The 26,426-nt window shown below is 41.0% G+C and overlaps 1 protein-coding gene and 1 long non-coding RNA gene across 5 annotated transcripts in view; one reads left to right on the forward strand and one right to left on the reverse strand.

Annotated features, from left to right (window-relative positions):
• Positions 1-6,990, reverse strand: part of LOC109501717 — a 35,429-nt gene extending 28,439 nt beyond the window's left edge. For 2 of the 3 annotated variants that reach the window (XR_006600967.1, XR_006600966.1), the window contains exons 1-2: positions 6,605-6,990; positions 4,811-4,913 (exon numbers count right to left, since the gene is read on the reverse strand). This is a non-coding gene — a long non-coding RNA (uncharacterized LOC109501717). The remainder of the gene's footprint in view (positions 1-4,810; positions 4,914-6,604) is intronic. The other variant, XR_002743976.2, reaches the window with a different exon arrangement.
• A 55-nt stretch (positions 6,991-7,045) lies between these two features.
• On the forward strand, positions 7,046-25,486 carry NUDT4 (nudix hydrolase 4). Of its 2 annotated transcripts, none has more exons than XM_006933953.5 (5): positions 7,046-7,534; positions 18,459-18,569; positions 19,809-19,853; positions 22,223-22,310; positions 22,601-25,486. In XM_006933953.5, the coding sequence occupies exons 1-5, from the start codon at positions 7,436-7,438 to the stop codon at positions 22,801-22,803; spliced, it is 546 nt and encodes a 181-aa protein (XP_006934015.2). In that variant the 5' UTR covers positions 7,046-7,435; the 3' UTR covers positions 22,804-25,486. The 2 variants fall into 2 exon arrangements, with proteins under 2 accessions (XP_006934015.2, XP_011282452.1); XM_011284150.4 differs by having other exon boundaries at positions 22,226-22,310.
• The last annotated feature ends 940 nt before the right edge of the window (positions 25,487-26,426 follow it).

The raw sequence follows: 26,426 nt of genomic DNA on the forward strand, positions 1-26,426 counted from the left end.
AGCCAAAGCATAAGAGACTCTTAAAAAATGAGAACAGGGGCACCTGGGTGGCTCAGTCGGTTAAGCGTCCAACCGACTGAGTTCAAGCCCTGCATCAGGCTCTGTGCTGACAGCTCAGAGCCTGGAGCCTGCTTCGGATTCTGTGTCTCCCTCTCTCTCTGACCCTCCCCTGTTCATGCTCTGTCTCTCTGTCTCAAAAATAAATAAACATTAAAAAAAAATTTTTTTTTTTAAATGAGAACAAACTGAGGGCTGATGGGGGGTGGGAGGGAGGGGAGGGTGGGTGATAGGTATTGAAGAGGGCATCTTTTGGGATGAGCACTGGGTGTTGTATGGAAACCAATCTGACAATAAATTTCATATATTTAAATAAATAAATAAATAAATAAATAAATAAATAAATAAATAAATAAATAAATAAATAAAGTGTGCCTTTAAGGGGCACCTGGGTGGCTCAGTCAGTTAAGCCTCTGACTTTGGTTTCAGCTCAGGTCATGATCTCACAGTTCTTGAGATTAAGCCTTGCACTGGGCTCTGTGCTGGCAATGTGGAGCCTTCTTGGGATTCTCTCTCTCCCTGTCTCTGCCTCTCCCCACTCATGCTGTCTCTCTCTCAAAATAAATAAATATAAATTTTTAAAAAACATTAAAAAAAAAGTGTGCCTTTAAGAGATGATTAAGTCACAAGGGTAGAGCCCGCATTAATGGGATTAGGGCCCTTAAGAGACTAAGGGGTGCTCCTCTGCCCTTTCCACCTTGTGAGGACACAAGGAACCAGGAAGCATCTATGAATGAGGAAGTGAGTTCTCACCAGACACTGAATCTGCCAGCACCTTGATCTTGGACTTTCCAGTCTCCAGAACTGTGAGAAATAAATGTCTGCAATTTACATGCCACCTGGTTTACAGTATTGTTACAGCCGCCCAAATAGACTAAGACAGCCACATTTCATCATTGATCCTTAAGAGGCCCCAGTTATTTATGTCCCTTTGTCCTCATAGCTCACTCCAAACCCCCTCCTCACAAACAGCAGCTATACTTCTGGGTAAATGTATAGATCCTTTGTTCTTACCTACTACTACAAACTATGTCTTGTTTCATACAGATTTATTTTTAACTTATGTAAATGATAATATACCTTATTCTCCTTCTTAGGTTTCTCAAAAGGATTCTGTCCTTAAGATCTACCCATGTTGCTTTTTTTTTTTTTAAACCCGTGTTGCTTTATGTACTTCTAATTGGTCCTTATGTTACCTGAACCTTAGCAGTGAGTACCTACCCATTTGACTTCTGAACACAGAAGTCAAAATCCTCCTAAGCCACATCAACACACACAAAACAAAAGGCTGATGCAAGTCCTTAAGTCCTTTCTCTAACTCCAAACAAGTGGCACTTTGAGTAATGCTTTACTGCTATTGCAAAGAAGGCAGGATTCTTGTAATATTTTAATGGGAAAGTTAAGTAATACTCCCTCTTTATTTGGACATGTGTTGCTTTTTCTCTTCTGTTTGGGAATCCTTCACTGAGGAAGGAGAAAGCCAACCTCATTAGCTAGAAAACAGAATCTACAGGAAATAACTAAACACATTTTAGTCACTGGGTGACAAAACTAAGATATGTGATTTGCATAAATTAAAAATACATCTACATAAAACAATATATGATTTACAATAATATACAAGAGCAAAATATATATATATTTACTCTGAGGAATATGATCAATTCAATCCTCAGAAGCTGAAGTTCCCAAACCAAAACAATAAACAAAAATCAAGGACAGATTTAAAAATCAACATAAATAGCCAGAGAGAGAGAGACAGATTATCTGCATTTTCTATAGCGGAATATGATACATGATATAGTTACTATGCCAACAAGTCCATCTATGGATTGCCTCACAGCCTGTAACTCATTTGTAACACAAAGGTATCACTGGATCATCCGGGTTTCTGCACTCCTAGGACTTGTGATCTAGTTATAAGAATGAAATCTTGCTTCACAAGTCAGGGTGAACGCTGATAACCAAATCAGTCACCATTAAATTTTCACACAGAAATGACCATTATAAGTTTTTCAATTCATGGAATAATATTGGCTAAAACTTTTTTGCATAGTGAGTAATTTTTGTCATATCTTCTTATTTTATAAACACATTGCATATTTTACAAACTGCATTTTTTTAAAAATGTTTATTTATTTTTGAGAGAGATAGAACATGAGCGAGGGAGGGGCAGACAGAGAGGGAGACACAGAATCCGAAGCAGGCTCCAGGTTCTGAGCTGGCAGCACAGAGCCCAATGTGGGGTCAAACTCACAGATCGCGAGATCATGACCTGAGCCAAGTCAGACACTTAACTGACTGAGCCACCCAGGCGCCCTGCAAACTGCACTTTTGGTTATTCTAATCATTCTAGACTCTAATATTTGTATCGTGAATGTATACAACTTCTTTCTAACAACGTAGATTTATTTCCACACCCCATGAAATATAAAACATTTCTCTTCTCCTTTCTCTTTCCTTCCTCTCCTCCATTTTCCTAATGGCTTACAAATTCAACAACAGTCAGCTCAGGGCCTATCTAGTTTCCTCCACACTCCCAACCCATCTTCCCTGCTCCAACAGCCCAGATTATTTTGAAGGCAATCTCAGAAAGCATATCATTTCAGTTCTGAATACCTGTAAGAGGTAAGGAGTTCCCTTTTTAAACATCATCATACCCCCCCATAACAATAGTTGCTTAATATCATAAAATGTTCATTGTCCACATTCCCTAGTTGTCCTAAAAATGTCTTTTTTCTCGTTTATTTTTAGTTTGTTTTAATCTATGTCAAAACAAGGTCCATACGTTATAATTAACATGTCTCTTACATCAAACATTCTTTTTTTAGCCTTTTTCCTCAAACAAAAATGCAGTATTTTTATGTAGCAAAAATAAGCAATTCTGAATGAGGCAGAAGTTTAAAATGCTGTCCTGAAGAAGGTGGTGAAAATGTCAAGTCATTGCCTTTGCAGAGGAGATAAACACTTGGCATATACCTTTCCCTGAATGATAAAGAAGGAGAAAGGGGAGCTGTGCTTCCGGGAAACATTTTTATCAGCCCCCCAAAACAGCACATACAGGTGATGCCTGTACAGTTAAATAGGAATTGAGGAACTAGGAGCTGTAAGTCTGCAAATCATTTCTTTACTTCAGTGAAGGGAAGCTTATAAACAGCCAAACCAGTCTCTTAAAGTTTTGCAAATGCTAGTTGCATTCAACCTTTTTAGGATTTTAATCCTCAAGCTTTAGTTTAATTTAATTTAAGCCTTTTGAATTTTCAACTATTGCTTATTCCATTCTAATCTGTTCCTTTTGTAAAAGAAAGAAAATCATTCTAGATGACATGAAATTGTAATCAAGACTTCCATCTTGCACTGTAAGAGTTTCTGTTACCATCCCACCTTAAACAAAGCTCCTTTTTAATTTTAAAATGGAAAAAAATCCCAGTGTCAGAACACAACAAATACAAAATAAATACCAGGGAATAGAAGAGGCAAGACAAGCTTACTGTGAGTTAAGCAGGAGTTAAGAATATGGGCTACAAAGACAGAAGGCTGCCCCTGTTTCTTTGCCTGTAAAATGGGGGCAATAAATACTGCTGCTGCTGCTGGGATTATTCAAATGTGATCATGAAAAGCACCCAGCACTGAGTGATGTTCGGTAATGACTAGTTATGATTATCACTGGAAAGACATAGGAAGGGATCATTTGTCATGATCAGTTTTACCTTGAGAGACAGAACTTACTTTATGATAATACTGTGAGTCAGCTATAAGGGAAGTCAGCAAGCTCCCTGTACCACACCCCTATTCCACTGCCTCCCATGAAAAGACTGAGGGAAAAGAAATACCCTGCAGAGGGAAAGTTGGTTCCCCTCTCTGATGGCTCCAAATATTTGAAAATAGTACAAGAAATAGCTCGTGTACTATTAGTTCTAGGTAAGACAAGACTGTGCTCAGTGAACTAAACAGATTAACCTGAAATTGGACTCTGATCCCCAAGGAAACAGGCTGGTATAGCCCAGTCCTTACTGGCCCTGCAGAGGAAAAACACCATGTGTCTATCTCAACTGTGATCTGGTTGGATATGATCTAAGCTCTGAACAGTGCCTAAGCGCATTTCAGATGCATAATACCTGTTAGACAATACTAAGCAGGGAGCTTTAGGGAGGGGGGGAGGCTACACCCTAATACCGAGGAAATAGTGAGGAACCGACACCAGAAATGAAGATCCAGCATTGTAATTCTGCCTTCCTCTATTCCATCATTGTAGTCAGACAAACTTCCTTTTCTCTTAGCTGTTTCTCAAATAATTACAAAAACTAACTCAATAAATTAACTAACAAAAAAGTAAGGGGTGGTTATTTATACGATAGAATTCTTCCATTCAAATCATTTGTTGCAAAATTCCTTTTAAAATAAAACCCTTCCCTCACGGTGTGAAAATTCACAGCCCTTCCCAAGCACCCGGCCCTCTCCATTACTCCTCTAACTACTTGAGGAAAAGAGCGGGAAAGGAGCAGGAGGGCAGACCTCCAATGAAAACTTCCTTGTTGATAATATTCCACGTTTGTTTAAGTGCTTTATAGTTTTAATGCACTCTCAGATCCACTGTGGTCTTTTAGGAAATGGTATAAACGATACCATACCTATTTGACAGATGAGAAAAGTGACATATACTGATCGGTGCAGTAAGACCTGAACCCAAGATCTTTTCAACCAAATGCAATGGTCTGGGACCTGACACGAGTGGTCCCAGGTTCATGCTCACCAGTTTTCTGTGCAGTTTTTTCCTCCCTTCAGTGAGTCAGTTCCAGGCATCCTCCTCCTTCCTCCTCAGTTAATTCTGATTCATGCCTCACCTCATGTAATTACTAAATGGGAAAGATTTGAGTAAACCAACATCCAATCAACTAATATTCACTGAACACAAACTAGAAGCCAGACCTTTGAATTTTTAAGCAAAGGGAAACTTAATCTTCTCTATCATTCAGAAAGACTATGGTGAGATTAATCACTTTATCAATTTTTAGAACCAATTATCTAAAAATAATATTTGCATATTGGTCAAAATGGAGTCCCTAGCTAGATGTGTTCAGTCCCTCTTTATAAATCTGGAAACACACTTCAAGTGGCTTCTGTAAGAAAGTAAGGCTTGGACAATGTCTCTGCATAGACTTGATAAGATTTCCAAGTGTACCATGGTAAAAATCTCATTTCTTAAATCACTCATTCAACATTAGCTTACTGTACAAACTTGCTTGTGCTTGGTTCCGGAGGTAAGAAAGTGATAAAGTTAGATGCAGCAGTCATGAACCTGAAGGAGGTTAGAATCTAGAACAGGAAGACCAGTGCCCTCCTCTGGACTCACCAAGGGTCCCCAGGTTCTGAATGGTCAGGCCTCACAACCCTCTGGGCCAAAGGTGGAACCCAGCTACCCGCACCCCGTCTGCAGCCACAGGGGCCTTCTCTCATTTCTATGAACTCTCCTGGCTCCTTCTCCCACTGGACTCTATATAAGTCCCAGTTTCCTCAGCTTTGAAGTTCACCAGGCTCTTGGTGGCCTTAGCTCCACTTCCTCCTTCAGCCGTGAGCTCCTGACCTGCTGCCCTCAGGAAGCCTTTTCTGACTTGCAGGTCTGGTCATATCTGCGTATGAAACCCTCTACCACCTTCAACCTAATCACATTTGTAGTCTTACATGCACTTGTCTGATTGTTTGATATTTGACTGTCTGCTCTCAGGTGCTTAAGATCCTGACAGGGCTGGGACTGGTTTTAGATGCCAGTGCCTGGCACACAGTAGGCCCTCTAGGGATGAAAACGGAACAGTCAAGTATGTGTGGAACTAGGTAGCCTGGGCTCTGTGGAGGGGTCAGGGTGGACTGGGTTAGCTTCTTTAACACTGGGCCTCCCAGTTCCTATCTTAACCCTTGAATGACACTCTGAAATGGAAAGATTGTTTGTCCCAAGTCCCCAGAAGACTTTAAACTCCTGGACAGCAGAAATCCCATTATATTTAGTGCTGTGGCCCCAGTACCTAGCTGCCTGTCACTGAGCATGAAATACACGTGCAAAACACTTCATAAATATTAGTCATTGCCAGTATTAATGAATACATTCCAGAGGGTGGGAACAAAGTGGAAGATGTTATCCACAGCTTCAAAGAAATATTTAAGACTGAAGGGACTCTCACAAGACTACAAACGGGGGGGCGGGGGCATCTGCGCGGTTCAGTCGGTTGAGCTTCCGGCTCAGGTCATGAGCTTCCGGTTGGTGAATTCGAGCAGGCCCTTCACTGGCAGCGTAGAGTCTGCTTGGGGTTCTCTCTCTCTCTCTCTCTCTCTCTCTCTCTCTCTCTCTCTCTCTGCCCCTCTCCAGCTAAGTAAATAAATAAACTTAAAAAAAAAATACAAACGACCCCCTAACCAAAGTGTTGTGTTTTTTTTAAGGAAAAAAAAAATTTGCCTGCCCTCTTTCCTCTGGAAAGCAAACAAAACCCCCAAAGCAACACCCCCCCCAAACAAAAACCTCTCAACCAACGTCTTCCCCTTTCCGGGCCTTCACCTTCGTGTCTCCCCGCACTTCATGAGCGAACTCTGGGCATCAGTCACTGCGGAGACTGCAATCGCTGCGGTGCAGCCAGGCATTTCCTGACCCGGGTGCAACTTTGTGAGGATGTACGTAGTTGGACCTCCTCTCCTGGAGATGGCATTTATGGGAGATGGGAAAGTGGTGGTGTTTATAAACAGGCAGGGAGGGGTCTTTGCCTCTTAGCTGACATTTTAGCCGGCCACCTCCAACCCGCGTTTGGAGGCGGCAGCCCCAGCCCGCAGGTACCGCGGTCCACTGGACGCCACGCGGCCGAGGCCCCTCCCCCGCCGCAACGGTCCTGGCACGCAGGCGCGGTGGCGCGCGCGGGGCGGGACGCGCAGGGGCGGGGCTGCGCGGGCTGACTTAAATACAGAGCCGGTGGGGGCGGTGCGAAGCTGCCGCGGCGCTGCTGCCCGGTTGCCGCGAGTCCTCGCAACTGCCTCCTTGTGGCGTGAGCTTCCAGCCTCGCTCTTCCCCCGGCGGCGGCGGTGGCGGCAGCAGGAGGAGGAGGGAGCGGAGGCGAGCGGGCGGCGGGCTCCATGGAGAGCGGCGGACGCTCGGGCAGAGGCGGCTCTTCCTCTCCGACACCCGGGCAGCAGTGACCGGCGCTTGCGCCCTCCTCCGCGTCGAAGCGGCCGCCGACTCCGGGACTGACCGGCCTCGCTGTCACTCCCCGCGCCGCCGCCTCGCCTCCCGGCGCCCCTGCGCCCCGACTCGCCCGCGCCCCAACTCCCCGGCGGGGTGGCGGCAGCCGGGCCCCCGCGGCGGCGGCCGGAGCAGCAGCGGCAGCAAGAGCCCGCCTCTATGATGAAGTTCAAGCCCAACCAGACGCGGACCTATGACCGCGAGGGCTTCAAGAAGCGGGCGGCGTGCCTGTGCTTCCGGAGTGAGCAGGAGGACGAGGTGAGGGCGACCAGCACGCTCTGCGCCTCCCGCGGCGGCGCCGGGGCAGGCTGGGGGGTGGGGGCCAGGGCCGGTCGGAGTGGGGGTCTTAGCCCTTCACCTTGCTCACCCGACCCTTCATCTGGCCACCAGGCTAGGAGGGATTAGCCCCCTCCTTCTTTCCCTCCCGCCCTTCCTCCCTCCTTCCTTCCTTTCTCTGGGTTGATAGAGGAGACAAAGGGGCTCGCCCAGCCCAGTGTTCTGCCGGGCTATGGTGAGGACCTGAGGCCGAGACGCCTCCTGGCCGGCGGGAAGGTCCCGGGCCGTATAGGTCGCTTCGGGCGGGAGTCACCATTTTAACTAGCGAATTGAGTGAAGCCAGATAAACCTTGAGTGCTAACGGAGGCGGCAGAAATGGCGTGAGTGTTGCAGCCCAAGCCCTTCTGCCTCTGTTACATTTCCCTTCCATGTTACGGCAATTTGCGGTTTCGGATTAAATCTAGGGATGTTTGTGGAATAGCCAGGCAATCCCCGTGCTTTAAAATAAAACCCCATTCGGTCTAGTTTTCTCAATCCCACTCTTACGTGGACCTTTTAACTCGCAAGCACTTGGCATAATTTATATATATATATATATATATATATATATATATATATATGTATATACACACACACACACACACACATACATATATATATTTAAAGGCCTCTTTTTAAAGTTTTCTGACTGTAGAAAGATGGCCAATGAAAAATGTGGAATAATGCCTGAAGAAGAAGATGGACTAGAGGTGGGCAGAGTTGCCATTTTCAGACCATAACCTCTAGCTCTGAGCATACTTATCAAGGCTTCTTAACTTTGCTGTATTTGGCTTGACATCTGGAGACGAGCAGCCTTTCTTTTTCTGAGAGTAAGCAGCCAGTCTTTAATTTACCTTTCTTCATTGGGTTGATAGTGAGGCTCTCAAGGTTTTCCTGGAGAACAGTTTTTCCTTGTTTCAGTTCCATTTAATTTAAAATGGTTCACTGTTTTAAATTTACTTAAAGCAAGGTGGCCAAGAAAATATTTTATAAAGCATTGCCACTCCTCTCAATCGGATAAGCATCTGACTTCGACTCACGGTTGGTGGGTTTGAGCCCCACATTTGGCTCTGTGCTGACAGCTCAGAGCCTGGAGCCTGCTTCGGATTCTGTGTCTCCCTCTCTCTCTGCCCATCCCCTGTTCATGCTCTGCCCCCCCCCCCCCCATAAACATTAAATTTGTTTTAGGGGTGTCTGGGTGGCTTAGTTAAGTGTCAGAGTCTTGGTTTCGGCTCAGGTCATGACCCAACAGTTTATGGGTTCAAGCCCCACATTGGGGTCCGTGATGGCAGTGTGGAGCCTGCTTGGGATTCTCTCTCTCTCTCTCTCTCTCTCTCTCTCTCTTTCTCTCTCTCTTTCTCTTTCTCTCTCTCTTTCTCTCTCTCTTTCTCTCTCTCTGTCTCTCTCTGCCCCTCCCCTGCCTCTCTCTCAAAAATAAATGGATAAACTTAAAAAAAAATTTTTTTTTCATTTTTTAAAGCATTGCCACTCCTAAAATGATTAGACCGGGGAAAAAAATAATCTGAATTCTGCTTCCATAACCAACTGTGTCCAATAAAATACCAGGCTAAAACTGGAGAATTTAATGGCTTCCTTATTGCTAATCGCTGCAGTTAGGATGAATATGACATAGTGTACACTCAGTGGTGTAGTCGTTCTTACTCTATGACCTGAGGCCACTTAGGAGAGCTAGAAACTAGAAGGAGATAGGTTTTTGTGGGGTTGTTTTGTTTTGTTTTTAACATTTACAGAGTAACAGTCAATAAGCATTAAGTGCATCGAGGCCCCGTTAGGAAAAAACAAACTTTGAATATAGAAGCATATAATAGCCCAGAGTGATCAAGATAGGTCAAGGATCTTGTCTAATTTGCTCACTATTGTGTAATCACATTCTTAGTTGAGTGTTTTTACTGTGTGGGACTTGCCTGAAGACCTTTTAAGTTTGCTGCATTTAATCCTCTTTGTGCTGGTCTGTAGGTGAGGAGAGGGTTGCAGGGCCTAAGTACTTTGCCCAAATGACATAATTAGGAAGTGGTAGAGTCGGAATTCAGGATCCAGTCCCTGTTTCTGATGCTGGGCTCTTGGCACAGGGCTCCATGGCAATTGGGTGCACACTGTTTGCTGAATGAGAGATTTTGTGAGGCTGAGCTTGGAAGCCTTTCTGGAAGTGATGACTTTGAAGTCTTGCCATAACCTGAACTTGGAATTCAGGCTTTAAAAACGGTTCCCAGGGGAAGATATAGGAAATAGGAAATTGAAATGATCTGCATTGTGTGAATGGTAAAGCAAAGCCTGAAGAACACTTCAGAAATTCCTGTAGCAGATAAAGGAGTTATTTCTGTGCTTGGAAATTGTTCCTGCTGTAATAAATGCTAAATTCCTAGCCTCGAGTTGAGTCCACAGACTAGTGCCATTAGATAAAATGAAGTAAGGAGCAAGCTCTGGAGCATTTATTAGAGAAATCTGTTATGTAAATAAATCTGGTACTGTGCAGGTTGAGAAACCAAGTCAGTTGGTTAGAGAATACGCTGTGAGGGAAGGCTCTGGAATTCTCTAAGTAAAATGCACAGCCAACTTTAATGTGTGGTCTAGGATCCTCATTTTTGTAGTTGTATATAGTTGAGGCTCCTTCTATTATATAATAGTGACAAAGATGAACCTGTTAGCTTTCCTGAACATCTTGCTATTTTGCTGTGAATTTGATTTCACTCTTTTGAAATTACGTTGGTAGCCTTCCAAGGATAAGATACAAAACAGCCTGAATCCACCTCTTTAGCTAATAGATGAGACTTTTTCCCCCTCCTGGGTTAATAACACCTAGATCCCTGTTGGGAGATTTAAATGTATGCTTTATTTAAGGGCGAAATGTTTATAAAGTATAAATTGAAATAAAATAAGAATTGCTGTTTGACCACAAAAAGTTATGCAGTGCTCCAGGATGGCTATCCTTGTACTGAAGGATTTCTCAGTAGCCCTTAGTTGAGAACAGATTGTTTTAGGGAAGAAACAGCAGTCTATGTTCTCTTGGGGGTGGTTTTATTATTTGCCCATTTTATCTTCCCCGCGAGGTAAATAAGCATTAGGATTTGTATAGTAAGAAATTAGGCAGCAGAGTTAACTTGTCCCAAGATCATGGAAGCTGGCAGATCTTTTTGAGCCCAGGTCCTTTATTTCTAAATCTCCTGTTCATTTGATCCTCTCTCTGGTTCTGTAGGGAGCCACCCTTAGTTTTAGTGGTTGGGCTTCCACACAAGCCCACAAATAAGCATCCCATAGAGTAGCTGGGATACTGTGTTTGTACAGTGAAAGAGGACAGTACATTCACAAAAGGTAGCCAGAAATGGATTCTGTTCAACACATTTGCATATAACTGAACAGGGATGCAGAGATGAAAAGTATCAGCTCCTAAGAAACGTAGGAGTAAACAGGAGAAACATTCTGTAGTGTTTGGACCGACAGAAACTGACATAAAGGGAAATCAAGTAGGGGAAGAGTACCATCAGGTACTGACAGCAGGGTTAAGATCACTGGAGCTGGATTTCAGTGAGTGAGAGAGGAAGGACCAAGCATCACAAACAGAGCAAGACTTGGGGCTGTGGACTAGTTGAACTGCAACTTGGGATGGCATTGAACAAATAATGGTTGAAAAAGAGCACCTTAATATATAAGGCTAAGGAGATGCTAGGCAAGACAGGAACATTTACATTTTAAATATATTCAAGCTTGAGGATGATCTAGCAGCAATATAAGATAGAGTGCTGAAAAGAGAAACAGAAGTGACTTTGATTCTGGGTGGAATCCAGGCACAGTTGTGAGAAACACTAACAAAACTGTCTTAAGAACTGCCTATTACTCTTCCACTTGGACTTACTGCCCTAATTAGCTTTTAAGCCCCTTGAGCCAGGGACTGCATTCTACCACCTGCCAAATGCCAAATGTGTATTAACTAAAATGTCTGAATTCTACAAAATCATTCACTAAGACTTGGTTGGGAAAAGCAGTCTTAAAACCTGTGGGACTCTAAAACCAGAGCTCTAATAAAAACAATCTTAATAAGAAATGCTAGTACAGTATTTGTACGTATGTGTATATGTACTAACATGTGTATGCTTGGGGTCAACAGGCAGTCTGCCTTTTCAGATAAACACTCTGGGGCTCATACTTCTGCAGAAGTCCTTTTAGATTTAAGGCTCTGAAGATACTTGCTTCAAGTGGAGACCACTTTCTAATGAAAATTAAATAACTATCTGAAGGCAATCTTTTCTAAACGGAGGGAAATAACATCTATGCCTGCAGCTCTCCTAGACATAAAGGGCTTCTTGGGCCACTTAAGCAGCCACTTCCTTCAAGGGAAGGCATTTTTGTACAATTTGCATCTGTTTTAGGCTCTTGGTATATATCACGAAGGCTTTCTCCAGTGTGTGTAAAAGCTAAGCCCATCATTTCAAAACATTGATGTGCTACAAGAAAATGTCATGATCAGTGCAATTTAGCATTCTTCTATCTACCAATCCCATAAGGATGGTCCCTGATTTACAATGATTCAACTTGTGATTTTTCAACTTTATGATGGTATAAAAGCAATACGCATTCAAGAGAAACTACTCGAATTTGGAATTTTGATCTTTTCTTGTCTAGCAATAATCTGAGTTAAACACATTTTCCCAAAATGAGCTGTTATTTCTGACCCTCCTATACAACTGTGCCTCAATAGTCCAAAAAGTAGGACTATTAACTTGTGTTTAATAGTAGCAGTAAGTAGCTGGTTAATGGATACAGTAACCACTGCTGTAACTTAAGATCTTTTAAAATGTCTGTGTGCATACTGGGTGTTCCTAATAATATACTGCTTGCTGGCCTAATTTTGATTAAGAGCCCCTAATACAGTTAACTGTGGTAAAGTAGTTTTAAACCATTCATGCATCCTGGCTCATGATAACATGTGAAGAAAGAACAAAAACCGCAATACAGCTTCTAAATAGCTACAGTTTAAAACTCTTCATTCCTAATTTAGGGATCACTTGAGGGGTTTTCTGGATAGCCTTTTTTTTTTTTTTTTTTTTTTTTCTGGGAAAGAAATAGTCATTTGTAGTGACTAGTTGTTCCCAGAAGCAAGCTGTGACCAAGAACAGTTATAAGAGTGAAAGCTGAAACACAAATGGCATTTGGGGGCCACTTGGTGTATACAGCTAAGAATTTCATTTACCTCCATGCTCAAATCTTGAACAGCAATTTTTTAGTTTACAAGCTCTTACACACCTCCAGTGAGGAGGACTTACTAGGTGATAGTAGGGTTTTGAATCTATACTGTAGATTATTCCAATTCATAGACAAACTGTTGTCTAGTAAGACTCAGGGCTGGTTCCAAGTAGACCATTATCACTACACTACTGCTACTTAAAGTGAGAAGTACTTATATAACAAATGCTTAAAACATTAGGAATCGAAGAAAAAGACAAGTGTGGGAAATGGCTTCTTAACAATGACAGGTGAATGGTGTTTTATGTTGAATGTTGGATACACATGGAAGGAAGGTTGAGGTCAGATAGTATAGTAGCAGGAATGCTTATATGAAGGTGGGCAACAGCACTGCCTTTGAGGTTGACTGTGATTCAAGTCTAATTCTGCAGCCTGGTGGATTGACTAACCTTTTTATAAATCTTTCCTTTGGACTCAGCTCTGGCCTATCTGGAAAGTTGAATGTCTGCTTTCCTCTCCATCACCTTGTCACTAATGTGGCAGACTGTCATCTTGTTGAATACACAAAATGTAATATACCTACAAAGGTAGTTGAAAAGGAATTTAAAACCTATGAACAACCAGGTCTGGATTTGTCAGCTATTGGTGTATCCCCTTAGTAAGATTTTATAACCTAAATAATATTTTTAGAGCGTTACCAAGCATGCTAAAGTACAGATCTAGTAGATTGGGGATGTTGTAGAAATGTTTAGATGGCTTCCCCCCCCCCCCCCGAGGATATGGAATAATAATGATTTGTGATACAGTTCTTTACAGTTCTTCTAACATGTAGTAGGGATTTTAATGGTCTTTGCTTATGCTATTCAAATTCATTTCTTCTACCCTGCTAGGTAATCACCACCACTCCCCACTCCATAAACAAACAACAAACATAATGTGGCCTTGACCTCACTTGAACTTCAAATGAAGTACTCTAGATGAGTAGGCAAATTCATAATGAAACATACTCGTTTTCAAATCTGTTTCATTACCAAAGGCTCATTATCAAATGTTTTAAACTAGTAGTTTAGATGCTGATCATTCTATACCACAGGTATTAATTACTCATTTATTTTGGAAAGATACATTTGAAGTTAATGGTTTGATAAAATTTAATCATTTTGGAATGTCAGGGGATTCTTGCACGATAAGGTCTCAGTTTCTGCTAAATCGTTTGTCCAAAACCATACAGATCTGTTTTCATGAGGCATTAGAAAAAGTAATTTATGAAGGGAACTGTGGAAGCATGTAGGTATTTCCTGTCACTGACTTTTGGAAGACAAGTTCAGTCATATGTGAATTATGTCCTGTAGACTGCAGATTAAAGATTTGATTTCAATTAGAAGCATAAGTGTTCAGAAAAGCAGGCACAGACTATACTAATGGGTATTCAACATTATTAACCTTATATAATTTATCTCTTAAATACTATCTTGGGACAGATGGGAATTATCATTGACCTAGATATATGACACTGAATTTCATTTTTTCAGGACTCCAACATTATGAATATTGATGGTTTTGAAATTCCTTGTTTACTAAATAAATAAGAATGTAGTTTTCCAGTTAGCAAGCCCCTGCAGTGTCGTGTCCCATTATGAAAGTAATCAAGGAAGTTGGAATTGGGTAGTTAAGAATTTCATCCAACCTACTCGGCAATGAAAAAGAATGAAATCTTGCCATTTGCAACAACATGGATGGAACTATGCTAAGTGAAATAAGTCAGAGAAAAACAGATACATGTTCTCATATGTGGAATTTGAGAAACTTAACAGAGGGAAGAAAAGGAAAGGAAAAAAAAGTTACAAACTGAGGGAGTCAAACCATAAGAAACCCTTAAATACAGAGAACAAACAGGGTTGATGGGGGGATGGGGAGAGGGAGAATGGGTGAGGGGCATTGAGGAGGGCACTTGTTGGGATGAGCACCGGTTGTTGTATGTAAGTAATGAATCATGGGAATCTACTCTCGAAGTCAAGAGCACACTATATACACTGTATGTTAGCTAACTTGACAAGAAATTATATTTAAAAAAAAAATAATAAGAATTTCACCCAGGCAATAAAAACTAGATTGTCCGTAACCCACACCTAGTGACCAGGAAAAGAAGCCTCCAACTCTGCAGTCAGAAACAGTAGTTACAGTTTACTTTTCCCTTGATGCAAGACATATGCTTTTATACCTTAAGCATTTTTTATTTTAACTTAAAAACTTACACTTGCCAATCTCAATATATAGGCCAAAGCCTTGGAATGCCATAGATATTTGGTAAGCTTCCTTTTTGAGTAAAACAAAAGATGAAATCTGATTCGCGGTCTCACTTTGTTTAAATTTTTTTTTTCAACGTTTATTTATTTTTGGGACAGAGAGAGACAGAGCATGAACGGGGGAGGGGCAGAGAGAGAGGGAGACACAGAATCGGAAACAGGCTCCAGGCTCCGAGCCATCAGCCCAGAGCCCGATGCGGGGCTCGAACTCACGGACCGCGAGATCGTGACCTGGCTGAAGTCGGACGCTTAACCGACTGCGCCACCCAGGCGCCTTGAACCAAATATTTTTAACTGAAGGGGTGCTTGGGTGGCACAGTCGGTTAAGCATCTGACTCTGGATCCCGGCTCAGGTTATGATCTCACAGTTCATGAGTTCGAGCCCCATGTTGGGTTCTGCACTGACGGTGCGGAGCCTGCTTGGGATTCTGTCTCCCCTTCTCTCTGCCCCTCCCCTGCTTGTGGTCACTCTCTCTCTGCCATAATAAATAAAAATAAACTTAAAAATAAACAAATGAATGTTTTTAACTGAAAAATTCAATTAACTTCGATGAGCTTGGCCCCAAGACTTTCATGCAGTTGATGGGACAGAATTCTTTTCAGTTACTGGGAAGCTTTCCTCATACCCCTGCTCTGCCCTGTTCTGTTTCACCAAAATAACTGATTGCTTTAGATGAGCTCAAATGGGATCTAAGTTCATCTCAGAAAATGTTTAATGCTTATTTATTTTGAGAGAGAGAGAGAGAGAGAGAGAGAGAGTGAGCATGAGCGGGGGAGGGGCAGAGAGAGAGGGAGACACAGAATCCGAAGCAGGCTCCAGGCTCCGAGCCGTCAGCCCAGAGCCTGACGCGGGGCTCGAACTCACGGACCGCGAGATCGTTACCTGGCTGAAGTCGGACGCTTAACCGACCGCGCCACCCAGGCGCCCCAAGTCTCACTTTGTTTAAAGAATTTTAATTGAACTTTGAAGATTTGCAGGCTCTTTCTGGATTTTTAAATTTCCTTTTTACAGTAGTCTCATCCATATTTAATTTGATAGCAGTTTTTAATAATAACCTACCTTTAATCTTTGCAAAGTCTTTTTTGATAATTCCTTTTTGCCCTCATTTCATCACTAATTCTCAATAATTATAAAACTAATGCAACTGGCAAAATTTGGGGGAAAAGCCTTGTTCTTGGTAAACTGATGCAATTCAATTAGTAGGAAAGCAGAAGAGGTCGTAATGGCCAACATCGAGTGCTTAGGCCAGGATATAAGGTATTTAAGTGTCACAAACACTCAGTAATTCTACAAGGATAGGTGCTTGGAGGAAACTGGGGTACTGAATGGTAGATTATCAGCCCATCATTGGGTGCATCAAGGAATGAAATACATCTTGGGTATGATCTGTACAGTTGCAAAACATCTTTGAGTTTAAACCAGTATTTTCTAATTCTTGTTAGATTTGTTTATTCTGGCTCTTTAGTTTCTAATTTTGATATGTAAGCCCTGTTTGCTAATACTTTAAATTTAAAGCTGTTTTATGTTTCATTTGACCAAAATTGCTATATTTGGACTTGGTGATACCCTCACAGCCATTCATATTTTAGCTAAGGCTTTATCAGCTGTTGTTAATTTACAGTGCTTTCTCTGGATTTGCATTGTTTTGCCAGTTATTCGTTTGAAGGAATGAAGCCGGCAGAAGCAATGGAGTCCTATTCAGATAAAGGATGAGAGAAACAACACTCAGACCCCTTGAGCATTAATTGATCACTGCTCTGCGATGATGGTGTGTCCATAGGCAAAAGTGTGCTGCTTTGTTTTCAGATTGAGGGGATAGGGGCCTGAATAGACGTTCCCTTATCTTCCAACTCAGTGTGTTCAAGGCTGGGGGAAAGGTGGGAGTTGCTGAACTCCTGAGTTGCTGAACTCTGGGAGTTACTGTCATCCTAACTTTTCCGTTGGGGAAGGCTGAGTTTCTGGCAGCCTCCTCAGGTGGGAGGTGAATCCTTGTGCTGGCTATGAACTCTCAAGTGCCAGCAGTTCCTGCGGCAGTAGAGTGGGAGCTGGGCAGATAGGACCACCGGCGTGTCAGAAGACCAGTACACATCAGGGATCATACTTTGCTCTGAATTGATTGATTTATCTGGAAAGAATGTTCTGTGTTTACTTAGAGATAATATACTAAGGGAATTTTGTAACCAGTTTTTGTTCAAGTTGGTTAAGACACCTGTTACTTCATATAAACATCCTTTGCTTATTTATCATAGTAGCCAAGCCTTTGTTGCTGTTTTAAGTTGGGTGCATTTCAACCTAACCTAGCCCACAAATTTTCATGTAGAAGATTGGTATATAATACTTGTTTCAGGTACTGTTTAAGTAGTGAACCTCTAGGATACTCTGTGGTAATGTTTGTTTTTTAAAAAGCATTTGCAAATTTAAAGGTTAATGCTATTCTCGATTGGGGTCTGCAGACTTTTCTTATAAAGGGCCAGATAGTATTTTAGGCTTTGTGGACCATGCAACCTCTGTCACAGCTACCTAACTCTGCTGTTACAGCATCAAAGCAGCCATAGGCAACATGTGAAAAATGAATGAGTGTGGCTGGATTCTCATAAAATTTTATCTATGAACAGTGGAATTTGAATTTCATGTAATTAAAAATATAAAAACCATTTTTAGCTCACAGACTGTACAAAACAAGCAATGCACTCAACTGTAGCTTGCCGTCTCTAGATCATAAATTATAGCTGCCTGATATCAAAAGAAGTGACTCTTACCCATTTATAGAAGTTTGGAATATGAAGGGTACTTCTTCCCACCTAATCATAAGTGTAAAAATAACAAGAACTCTCTATCTACCAAGCATTGACTTAATGAATTCCCCTATTCCTTTTTCACAGTATCTGTTATCTTTTAAGTATCCTTACTCTTTATAGGTAAGAACAGGGTGACCTGCCTAGGGTCACATATCCTTAAATTTGGAGCGAAAGAGTAAGATTCTGTAACTCACGAATAGCAGATATGACCACAAACCTAAGTGCACGCAGTTCTGGGGCTAGTAAACCCAAGTATCCACTTTTATCTTTCATTGGTATCCATGATTTAGGGACTTTTACTAACTGAATCTGGTAGTTGAAGTGATTTCATTAGGTTCAGAATGATTTCATGGTGTGATTACATTGTTGAATTCGGAATTCCAAGAGTGTTTACAAAGGCTGTCAACTGCGCTTTCTTGTGGTATAATGTGTACACCTACTAATTTTAATGAAATTACAAATGGGCTAATCAGGAAGGGCTTTCCAGCCTTGTAAAGGGTGTGAATGTTACATCCGTAGTGCTTCGCAGGCTGTGGGGCCTACACTCGCGGTTGGTCTTGCAGGTGCTGTTGGTGAGCAGCAGTCGGTACCCAGACCAATGGATTGTCCCGGGAGGAGGAATGGAGCCAGAGGAGGAACCTGGTGGTGCTGCCGTCAGGGAAGTTTACGAAGAGGTGAGACGAGTAGTAGCAGCTTATTTGCTCTCCCTTCACACACACCGTATTTTGAGATTTTACGGTGTGTTCCCTGTGGCACTTTGGCTACGTGCACTGAGAAGAAGGCAAGGCAGGTCACATGAGTGCTCTTTTTGTTGTCTGACTGAAGATTTTTAAGCGGGTGACCATAGCTAGCATTTTGCTAAGCAGGTATTTGTTAAGCCTGGTAAAAGAGAGCTAAAAACGAATGTAGAAGTCCCCCAGAATTGTGTAACAGGCAATAAGCCTGATCAGTGATCAATGTAGAACAGGATGGCCCTGTCTCAGAGCAAGGTTAATAAATATTACACTGCAATGCACTGCAAGAATGCTCAGAGACATTAATCGTGTGCTGTAATTTTTTCAAATGAGTAAGAAGCAAATTGCTTTTATTCTAGTCGTTTTGTCTTAAAGTTCAGTGAAAAGTGGTGCGCACGCACATGCACAAAAGCGCACACGGCCTCCTTGTCTTCTTACAGTTGATGATAGAACTTGCTTTCTTTCTACTCAGAGACAAAACAGCATATTAAGTGCCATAAGAGTTACTGAACAGCAGTGAGGGTGTATATGGGAAGCACATGCTAATGCTCCCGTTGGGTCTTGGTGTGTAGCTGGAGAGGTTTCAGAGAGATGGGTCTCGAAGGATGAGCAGCTTTCCGAGGTAAGAGCGCGCGCGTCCCTAGATAGAGGCGGCAGCGGGCACTGATGCAGTGTGGATCGGCATGGGCTCACACTGCAGTTCCCGTCAGTCTGTTACCTGTCCCAGTCCCGGTAAAGTAATGAGGACTGCAGTAGGAGAGTAACCTATAGGAAGAATTGTACCTCCTAAGCCATGTGAAAAAAGCAAGCAAGAAAGACAGTCCTTTAAGTAAGAAGGGGATTGATCAGTTGGTTCAGAAAAAAAGTCTGTTTTCATTGGTGAAGCTTGTCCCAGATTGGTAGAAAGTCTAATTTTTGGTCAATCCCTGTCATTTCTTACAAAATAAATGACAACAAATTTGATCAGTCTGAACTTGTATATGGAGTAAATTAAACCATGTTGTATAGCAAACCGTAGGTCATGAATCTTGGCATAGCCAAAAAACCTTCACAGACGCAGGGTTGGTATGGAAGGGCCTATTGTGTTTATATCCTTGAGTTGAAACAGCTAGAAAATAACGTTCATGTAACCTTTCTTATGAAAGCTAACAGTTTTACATTGCATCTTTTTTATAATAGGCTGGAGTTAAAGGAAAATTAGGCAGACTCCTGGGCATATTTGAGGTGAGTTACAAAAGTAATCCTTGCTGATAACAGAATGATTCTTTCCTAACTGGCCAGATAATCTGGCAGCAGCCCAAGTTAGACATTCCTTTTATCAGTAAGCAAGTAAGTTATAAGGATTAGGGGGAAGGGAAGTAAAAGTTACCGAACTTTCATGTGCCATCAGTTTTATGCAGCATTACAATTACTTTTATATATGACAGTACAGTGGAGCTGATAGAGAAAGACAGATCTCTTGGTTCACTGTATATTGTTTAGGTATAAACTTTTTAGGAGGTACAGTGTCCTCAGTATCACCAAAGGACTTAGGTCTCTTGTGGATACTGTCTGGAAATGTACCCTGTGCCTTTAGTGCATAACATGTAGATGATACACAAATAATGACTTAATCCTTAGAGGACTGTATGAAGGTAAAAAACTCAAGATACAAAGAATAGACGCTAACAGCATAGAATTCTCCTGTATAATCTATTATTACTGAAGGCAGAATGGAATTTGTGGACGGAATTTGGAATTGGCAGGTATTCTGTGGAAGGTAAGGAGAAATGTAGTCAGGTCATGAGACCCAAACTATTCTCAAATGTATTTTCTTCCAAGAGTCAGACATAGATACATGGTATACCTGTATACCTGACACATCGTGACATATTTTTTCAAGATAATATTTAAGGGTTCGTTCAGTCCTTCTGGTAGAACCATATAAATTTGATTTTTAAGGCTTTTTACAGAATTCATAAATTCAGATTGTGGAGCACTTGGTAGAATTGATGACTCCCAGAATACAATGTTAGTAGTGAAGTTCTTAATATTCAGACTTTCCCAGAATTCAGCACTTGCCTTACCCAGTTGAACAGCACCATCTCCTGGTTGAAATGAAAAATACATTGAAGGTTTTCTGTAATTCAGAATAGCCATGGTACAAATAGCACATTGTCAATATGCTGGTAAGATTTTTGAAGAAAACGTCTCACGTTATAAAGCTTATATAACATAGAAAGATAATAGTATTAACTGCTTTACAAGTGCTATTTACATTTCATAGAATCTGAACAGAAAATAGTAACCAACGTACCTTTCTCCTTAGAAGATATAAGGGAAAATTAGAATTGTCCTGCCTATTCACTCTGGTAATTTCAATGAATTTTTGAACATAGAATAATAAATGTATTTACTTTCCAGATACAGAGATAAGACAATGGGTTCTTAATAATAATGACTAGTAATTTTTTGTTAATGTTTTTCTTTATTTTTGACAGAGAGAGAGAAACAGAGCATGAATGGGGGAGGGTCAGAGAGAGAGGGAGACATAGAATCTGAAACAGGCTCCAGGCTCTGAGCTGTCAGCACAGAGCCCGACATGGGGCTCAAATTCACGGACCAAGAGATCACGACCTGAGCCAAAGTCGGACGCTTAACCGACTGAGCCACATGGGCGCCCCGACTAGTAATGTTTTATGTGAGAGATGCCTCTCATTTTTTGCTGTTCCTATTCCTTCCCAAAGACCTAATACACTATTTGAATTGAGTGTATTACTCAGGTTGTCTGTGGTGGAAAAAATCGGGGCAATTATCAGGCAACCTGGCTGCCTGTCAGTAGAGCACATGACTCTTGATCTCAGGGCCATGAGTTCAAGCCCCACGTAGGATGTAGAAAGTTTACTTTAAAAAAAGTGGGGGGCGGGGGGTACCTGTGTGGTTCAGTTGGTTAAGGTCTGACTCTTGATTTGAGCTCAGGTCATGATCTTGCAGCTTGTAAAATGGAGCACGCGTCAGCCTCTGCACTGACAGCCAGGAGCCTGCTTGGGATTCTCTCTCCCTCTATCTCTGCCCCTCCTGGCTCTCCCCCCTCAAAATAAATAAACACTAAAAAAGAAAATTAAAAAACTCAGGCAACAATCTGAAGTCCTAGACTATAGTAAACGAGGATAACTTAAATCGAGATGAAAGTAGTGAGCCCCTTCGTTTTAAGACCAACTCATGTTTAATTTTCACAAGGTGGCAGTTTTAATATGGGTAAAAAATTGAGTTTCAGCATATAGGACTAAAACATTCCAGAAATGACTAGCCCATTCTCAACCCTGGTTGTGCATAGTTCACCTGGCAGCTTTTAAACTGCCAATACTTAATTGAATTAGTCTCTTAAAAAACACATACATTGAAATCAAAGGTGCTAAATGTTTCCTGTGGGGAGCTAATTTCAGCATTTTAAATGTTTTGTGGTACAGAAAACTCCCTTCTGTACTGGGTTAGACAACCGTGTATGCTTGACTATGTGCTAGTCAGCAGTATGCCACAACTGAATTTTTCTCCTTGGAAATGTGTAATGGCTAGTTCCTGTAGATTAAAATGCTTTTCTTTTTATATTCAAGCAGAACCAAGACCGAAAGCACAGAACGTATGTGTATGTTCTTACTGTCACTGAAATATTAGAAGATTGGGAAGATTCTGTTAATATAGGTAAGTTCCCTTTCCTTTTGCCATCCAGAGTCTTAATTTTGCTACTACACTCTTGTAGAGTTTTCGTCTTAAATTATTTTGGGTTACCTTTTTTTAATAAGATCAGTATGTCCACATTTGAATTACATCAAAATTCTTCCCCCAACATATTATTTATTGTCTAAGCCATTCCAAAAAACAATAAAGCTGTTATTTGTAGGGGGGGAGTGAGGGGCTTTGTCAAAGGATGTGGCTTATTAGTTTTTTAAGTGATTTTACTATATACTGACCAATGTCATACTGTTTTTTAGGAAGGAAGAGAGAATGGTTCAAAGTAGAAGATGCCATCAAAGTTCTCCAGTGTCATAAGCCTGTACATGCAGAGTATCTGGAAAAACTAAAGCTGGGTTGTTCTCCAACCAATGGAAATTCCACGGTCCCTTCCCTTCCAGATAACAACACCTTGTTTGTGACTGCTGCACAGACCTCTGGGTTGCCATCCAGTGTAAGATAGAATGGGGAGGGCCTCCCATGTGCAGTCTCACGGGGAGAGGTCTGTATTTTCCTTGGCAAACATCTGAATGACGCCTGCAAACTGTCTGAATTTGCCATGCAGGATTTTCAAACAATTTGCATGTTTTTCAGATGTTTTCAAATCTTCTTTTAAAAAAAAAAAGTGTAAAATATTTTAATAAGCCAAAGCCATGTGTAATTTTTTTTAGATGCCTTAACTATGCCCCTGGCCCCACCCCACCCCCCATTTTAGTTGTCATTTTTTCACAGCATTTTGTTCAGTTTTTTTGTCCATTTGATGTCAGTCTGTGGTTTTTGCCAGATCACCTTACTTGTGGGTATATTTTCCCTCTAAGTTATTTTCTCATTCACAGCATTAAGGTATTCAACAAATTCTGTTGTGGAGATTTATGAAAATAATTCTTGATATTAAATGAATCTACTGGTCCGTAAACTTGTTTCATAGGATCACAGTTTTAATTCAGAAATTCCAGACTTGGACTTTATGGTTCAATAACTGTTTTGACAAAGGACTTAATTTACTATTTTCAGAAATTTAACTCATTTGTCTGTTTTCACAACTGGTATTATGTCACTAGCTACCCGATATGGCCAATTCCTGCCCCCCCCCCCGCCCCGCCCCATAACTCAATAGTCCTTTAACACAAAGTTTAACTATATAGAGTGGTTTTTAGAGAGGTGTTGTAAGAAAAATGCACGCAGTAAATACATCTTATCATGAAAAACTGTGTTCATGGAACTTGAGTTAGCATGCTAGGTTGCCAATTCCTTTTATCTATAATCTCTTTACACAGAATACTTGATTGAGAACCAGAATACCCTTGATGTAAATTCCTTTTAAAGATATATTTCCAGTTTTTGAACTTACTGACTCCTCTTCAGTTAAACTTGCTGGTACTACTAACCACAGGATTAGAGTCTAACCTCAAATGCTGATCAGTGGTGACTGCATCACAATTGAGTAAAATGGCCTTCTTACTGTTCAGCTGTTACACACTTAGACATTAGGACACCTCAGAATGTCTCATCTTTTATAGATTGCCAATAAGTACTGTTTATCCTGTAACTAACTTTTGGGGCACTGGAACATACCTGAGCTAAGAATTTCATCTTAACACTTGTCTTTATACTCACTTAGCATCAAGAATCCCATTGAAAAACACATAAGGTACCCTGTCTGAAACTCCTGTACTCGCCGACCGCCAAGTCACAAATGAGATGGGAGGAAAACAAACTTTGAATAAGACATGGGGTTCGGGAGCGAGTGAAAGATCTTTCTCTATGTAGACGTTAGCCTTGTAAATATTGTAACTGGTGAGTATAGAGTAGAAAGTAAGTATGGTTGTACATTTGTTCCACAAATTGTTAACCTTTATAATTGCTGCTAAATAGTGCTGTTACACTTAAGAAAAATCAGTGCCATTGTTCCGAAAAAGATCTTGTGCCATAAATGCAGCTGAACTAAATATAAGCATTAGTTCACAAATTAATGCTGTCAGAGGAATGAGCAAAGTAGAAAAACTTTTAACCAATGACATTTCATTTGAAATTATGTAGTGTGATCAAACATGATCATCCAGAGTTTTTATATTTTTCTTTGTACAGAGGTTATCCATTCTGGGTGTTTTTAAAAGAAACATTTTAAATCCACAGATTGACACTTTCTATCACTCTTCAATGGACTAGGATTTTTTTTCAGTAATCTGAAATTTCTTTAAATTACATACCTTAACACAGCAGAGAAACTGGATTTTGTATATAAAACTGTCCACCTGAAATGCTGTCACAAGTACTGGGGGAGGGAGGTTTCTTGTACATGATATTCTTAGAGGTAATAATGCATGAACTTATTTTATAAACTCTTGGACTATGTATTTGACATGTAAAATATGTACAGTATTAATGTCTGCCACCTCTTAAAAGTGAGCCTATAAATATTGTTGTATAATTTTCTTTGGTCAAAAGCATTTGGACTAAGTAGTGCCACTCGGGTCAGGATTTTCTTCAGTGCCATTTAGCAAACCAACTGTCTTTAGTCTATGCAACTAGCAAAAATTGGTATAACACAACAGCATACAGTTGTTACACTTCGAATTTCACATGAGGGATTCTTTACTATTCTTCTGGAACCCAGTCTAGCAAAACTAGAGGAAAGGCCCTAAGATTTCTGTTAAGAGAAAAAGCCTACATTTTCAGGCTCAACAGTTGAATCTACTACACATAACAAATAGTGTCTACTATCTCAACCCTCCAAAGTTTACACTGTTGGGAATCATTTGTGCTTTCTGTGGGGTAGTTGGATAAAATTGGCAGCTAAATTTTTCAGTCCCATGTGCCTCCTAAATAAAAGAAATAACTAGGTTACAAGTTGACTTGCAGACACAAAGTAGCAACTATCCTGAATAATTGTTGTTGGGGAGTTTTGTGTGTGTGGCTTTTTTTTTTTTTTTAAATAAACAGGTGAAATATTCCAAAAGGGCACATGCCATTCAATTTTCTGTCAATCACAGTTGTATAAAGTAGCAAAACTGAAGGGGTGGGGGGCGTGGAGATGACTGTTGTATACACTCTAAATTGCCTTGCATGGTCTCATTTGAGTTAATTGGTGTAAGAATCTTGACTTTTTTTATATTTGGAAACCAAATAAAAATGGAAATAAATTATCTTTTTTTTTTTTTTAACATAACTGAACATCGTCCAAGTGGAAAACTTGTTTGGCATTCCATTGTAAAAATTTTACTGTTCTCTCGTTGATGGGTCGGAAAGGTCATCTCTCAGTTTATATTTTATACACTTCCCACTTCCTAACTGGGTTTAAAGGAACTTCCTGCCAGTCAGGTGTTACCTGCCATTACTCTCCCAAATGGATATTTGTCTTAACTAGATACCATTCTCATGGTGTCATGCTATGGTTGTCTTATTTATTGCCATTTCCGTTCCTCTGTAGATTTTGTTTCTTAATAATTTTCAAGTTCTTCTAGACTTTATTCCGTTAAGTACTCTGCTATAACATGCTGCAGATAACTTTATATACTACCATCACTTAGCTGTTTTAGAAGGGTAAATAGCTAGTCACCTTGTCCACCATTGTATTTCCCCAAAATACTGTTTGCCCAAGACCAACTTAAGAATCCTCATGTAAAAGTTCCATTCAAACCTCATTTGGCTTTTGACTAGGACTATTGCGGGGGGGGGGGGGGGGGGGGGAAGCCTGGCATCTTCCAATACTATCTTCACACTGGGATACAAGAATTCTCTGCAGGTACCTCTAAGCTGAACTTCGTAGACAAACCATAAACCCTAGTCGAGTTTATTACTCTCCACAAAATGGTTGAAAGCGGGAATGCCCTACAGTGGATTCTGTCTCAAATGAAGTTTCCAGCTAACACTTTGTCTAAGTTCTTGGTGTTTATCAGAAGCTGTGCAATAATCAGCATCTGCTTTACTCCCAGCATTGTTACTTATATAGCACAGAGTAAGTTTGCCCTCAAGAAGCTTATAGTCCAGTGGAGTAGAGATAAGTGACTTATCTAGGTGTTTACATAAGTTCCTAAAACGTCTTTCAAGGTGTTACTTAAGCAACATTTTATTTAATAATGCAAC

This window comes from Felis catus, chromosome B4 (assembly GCF_018350175.1).
Source record: "Felis catus isolate Fca126 chromosome B4, F.catus_Fca126_mat1.0, whole genome shotgun sequence".
In the NCBI taxonomy this organism is placed as follows: Eukaryota; Metazoa; Chordata; class Mammalia; order Carnivora; family Felidae; genus Felis; species Felis catus.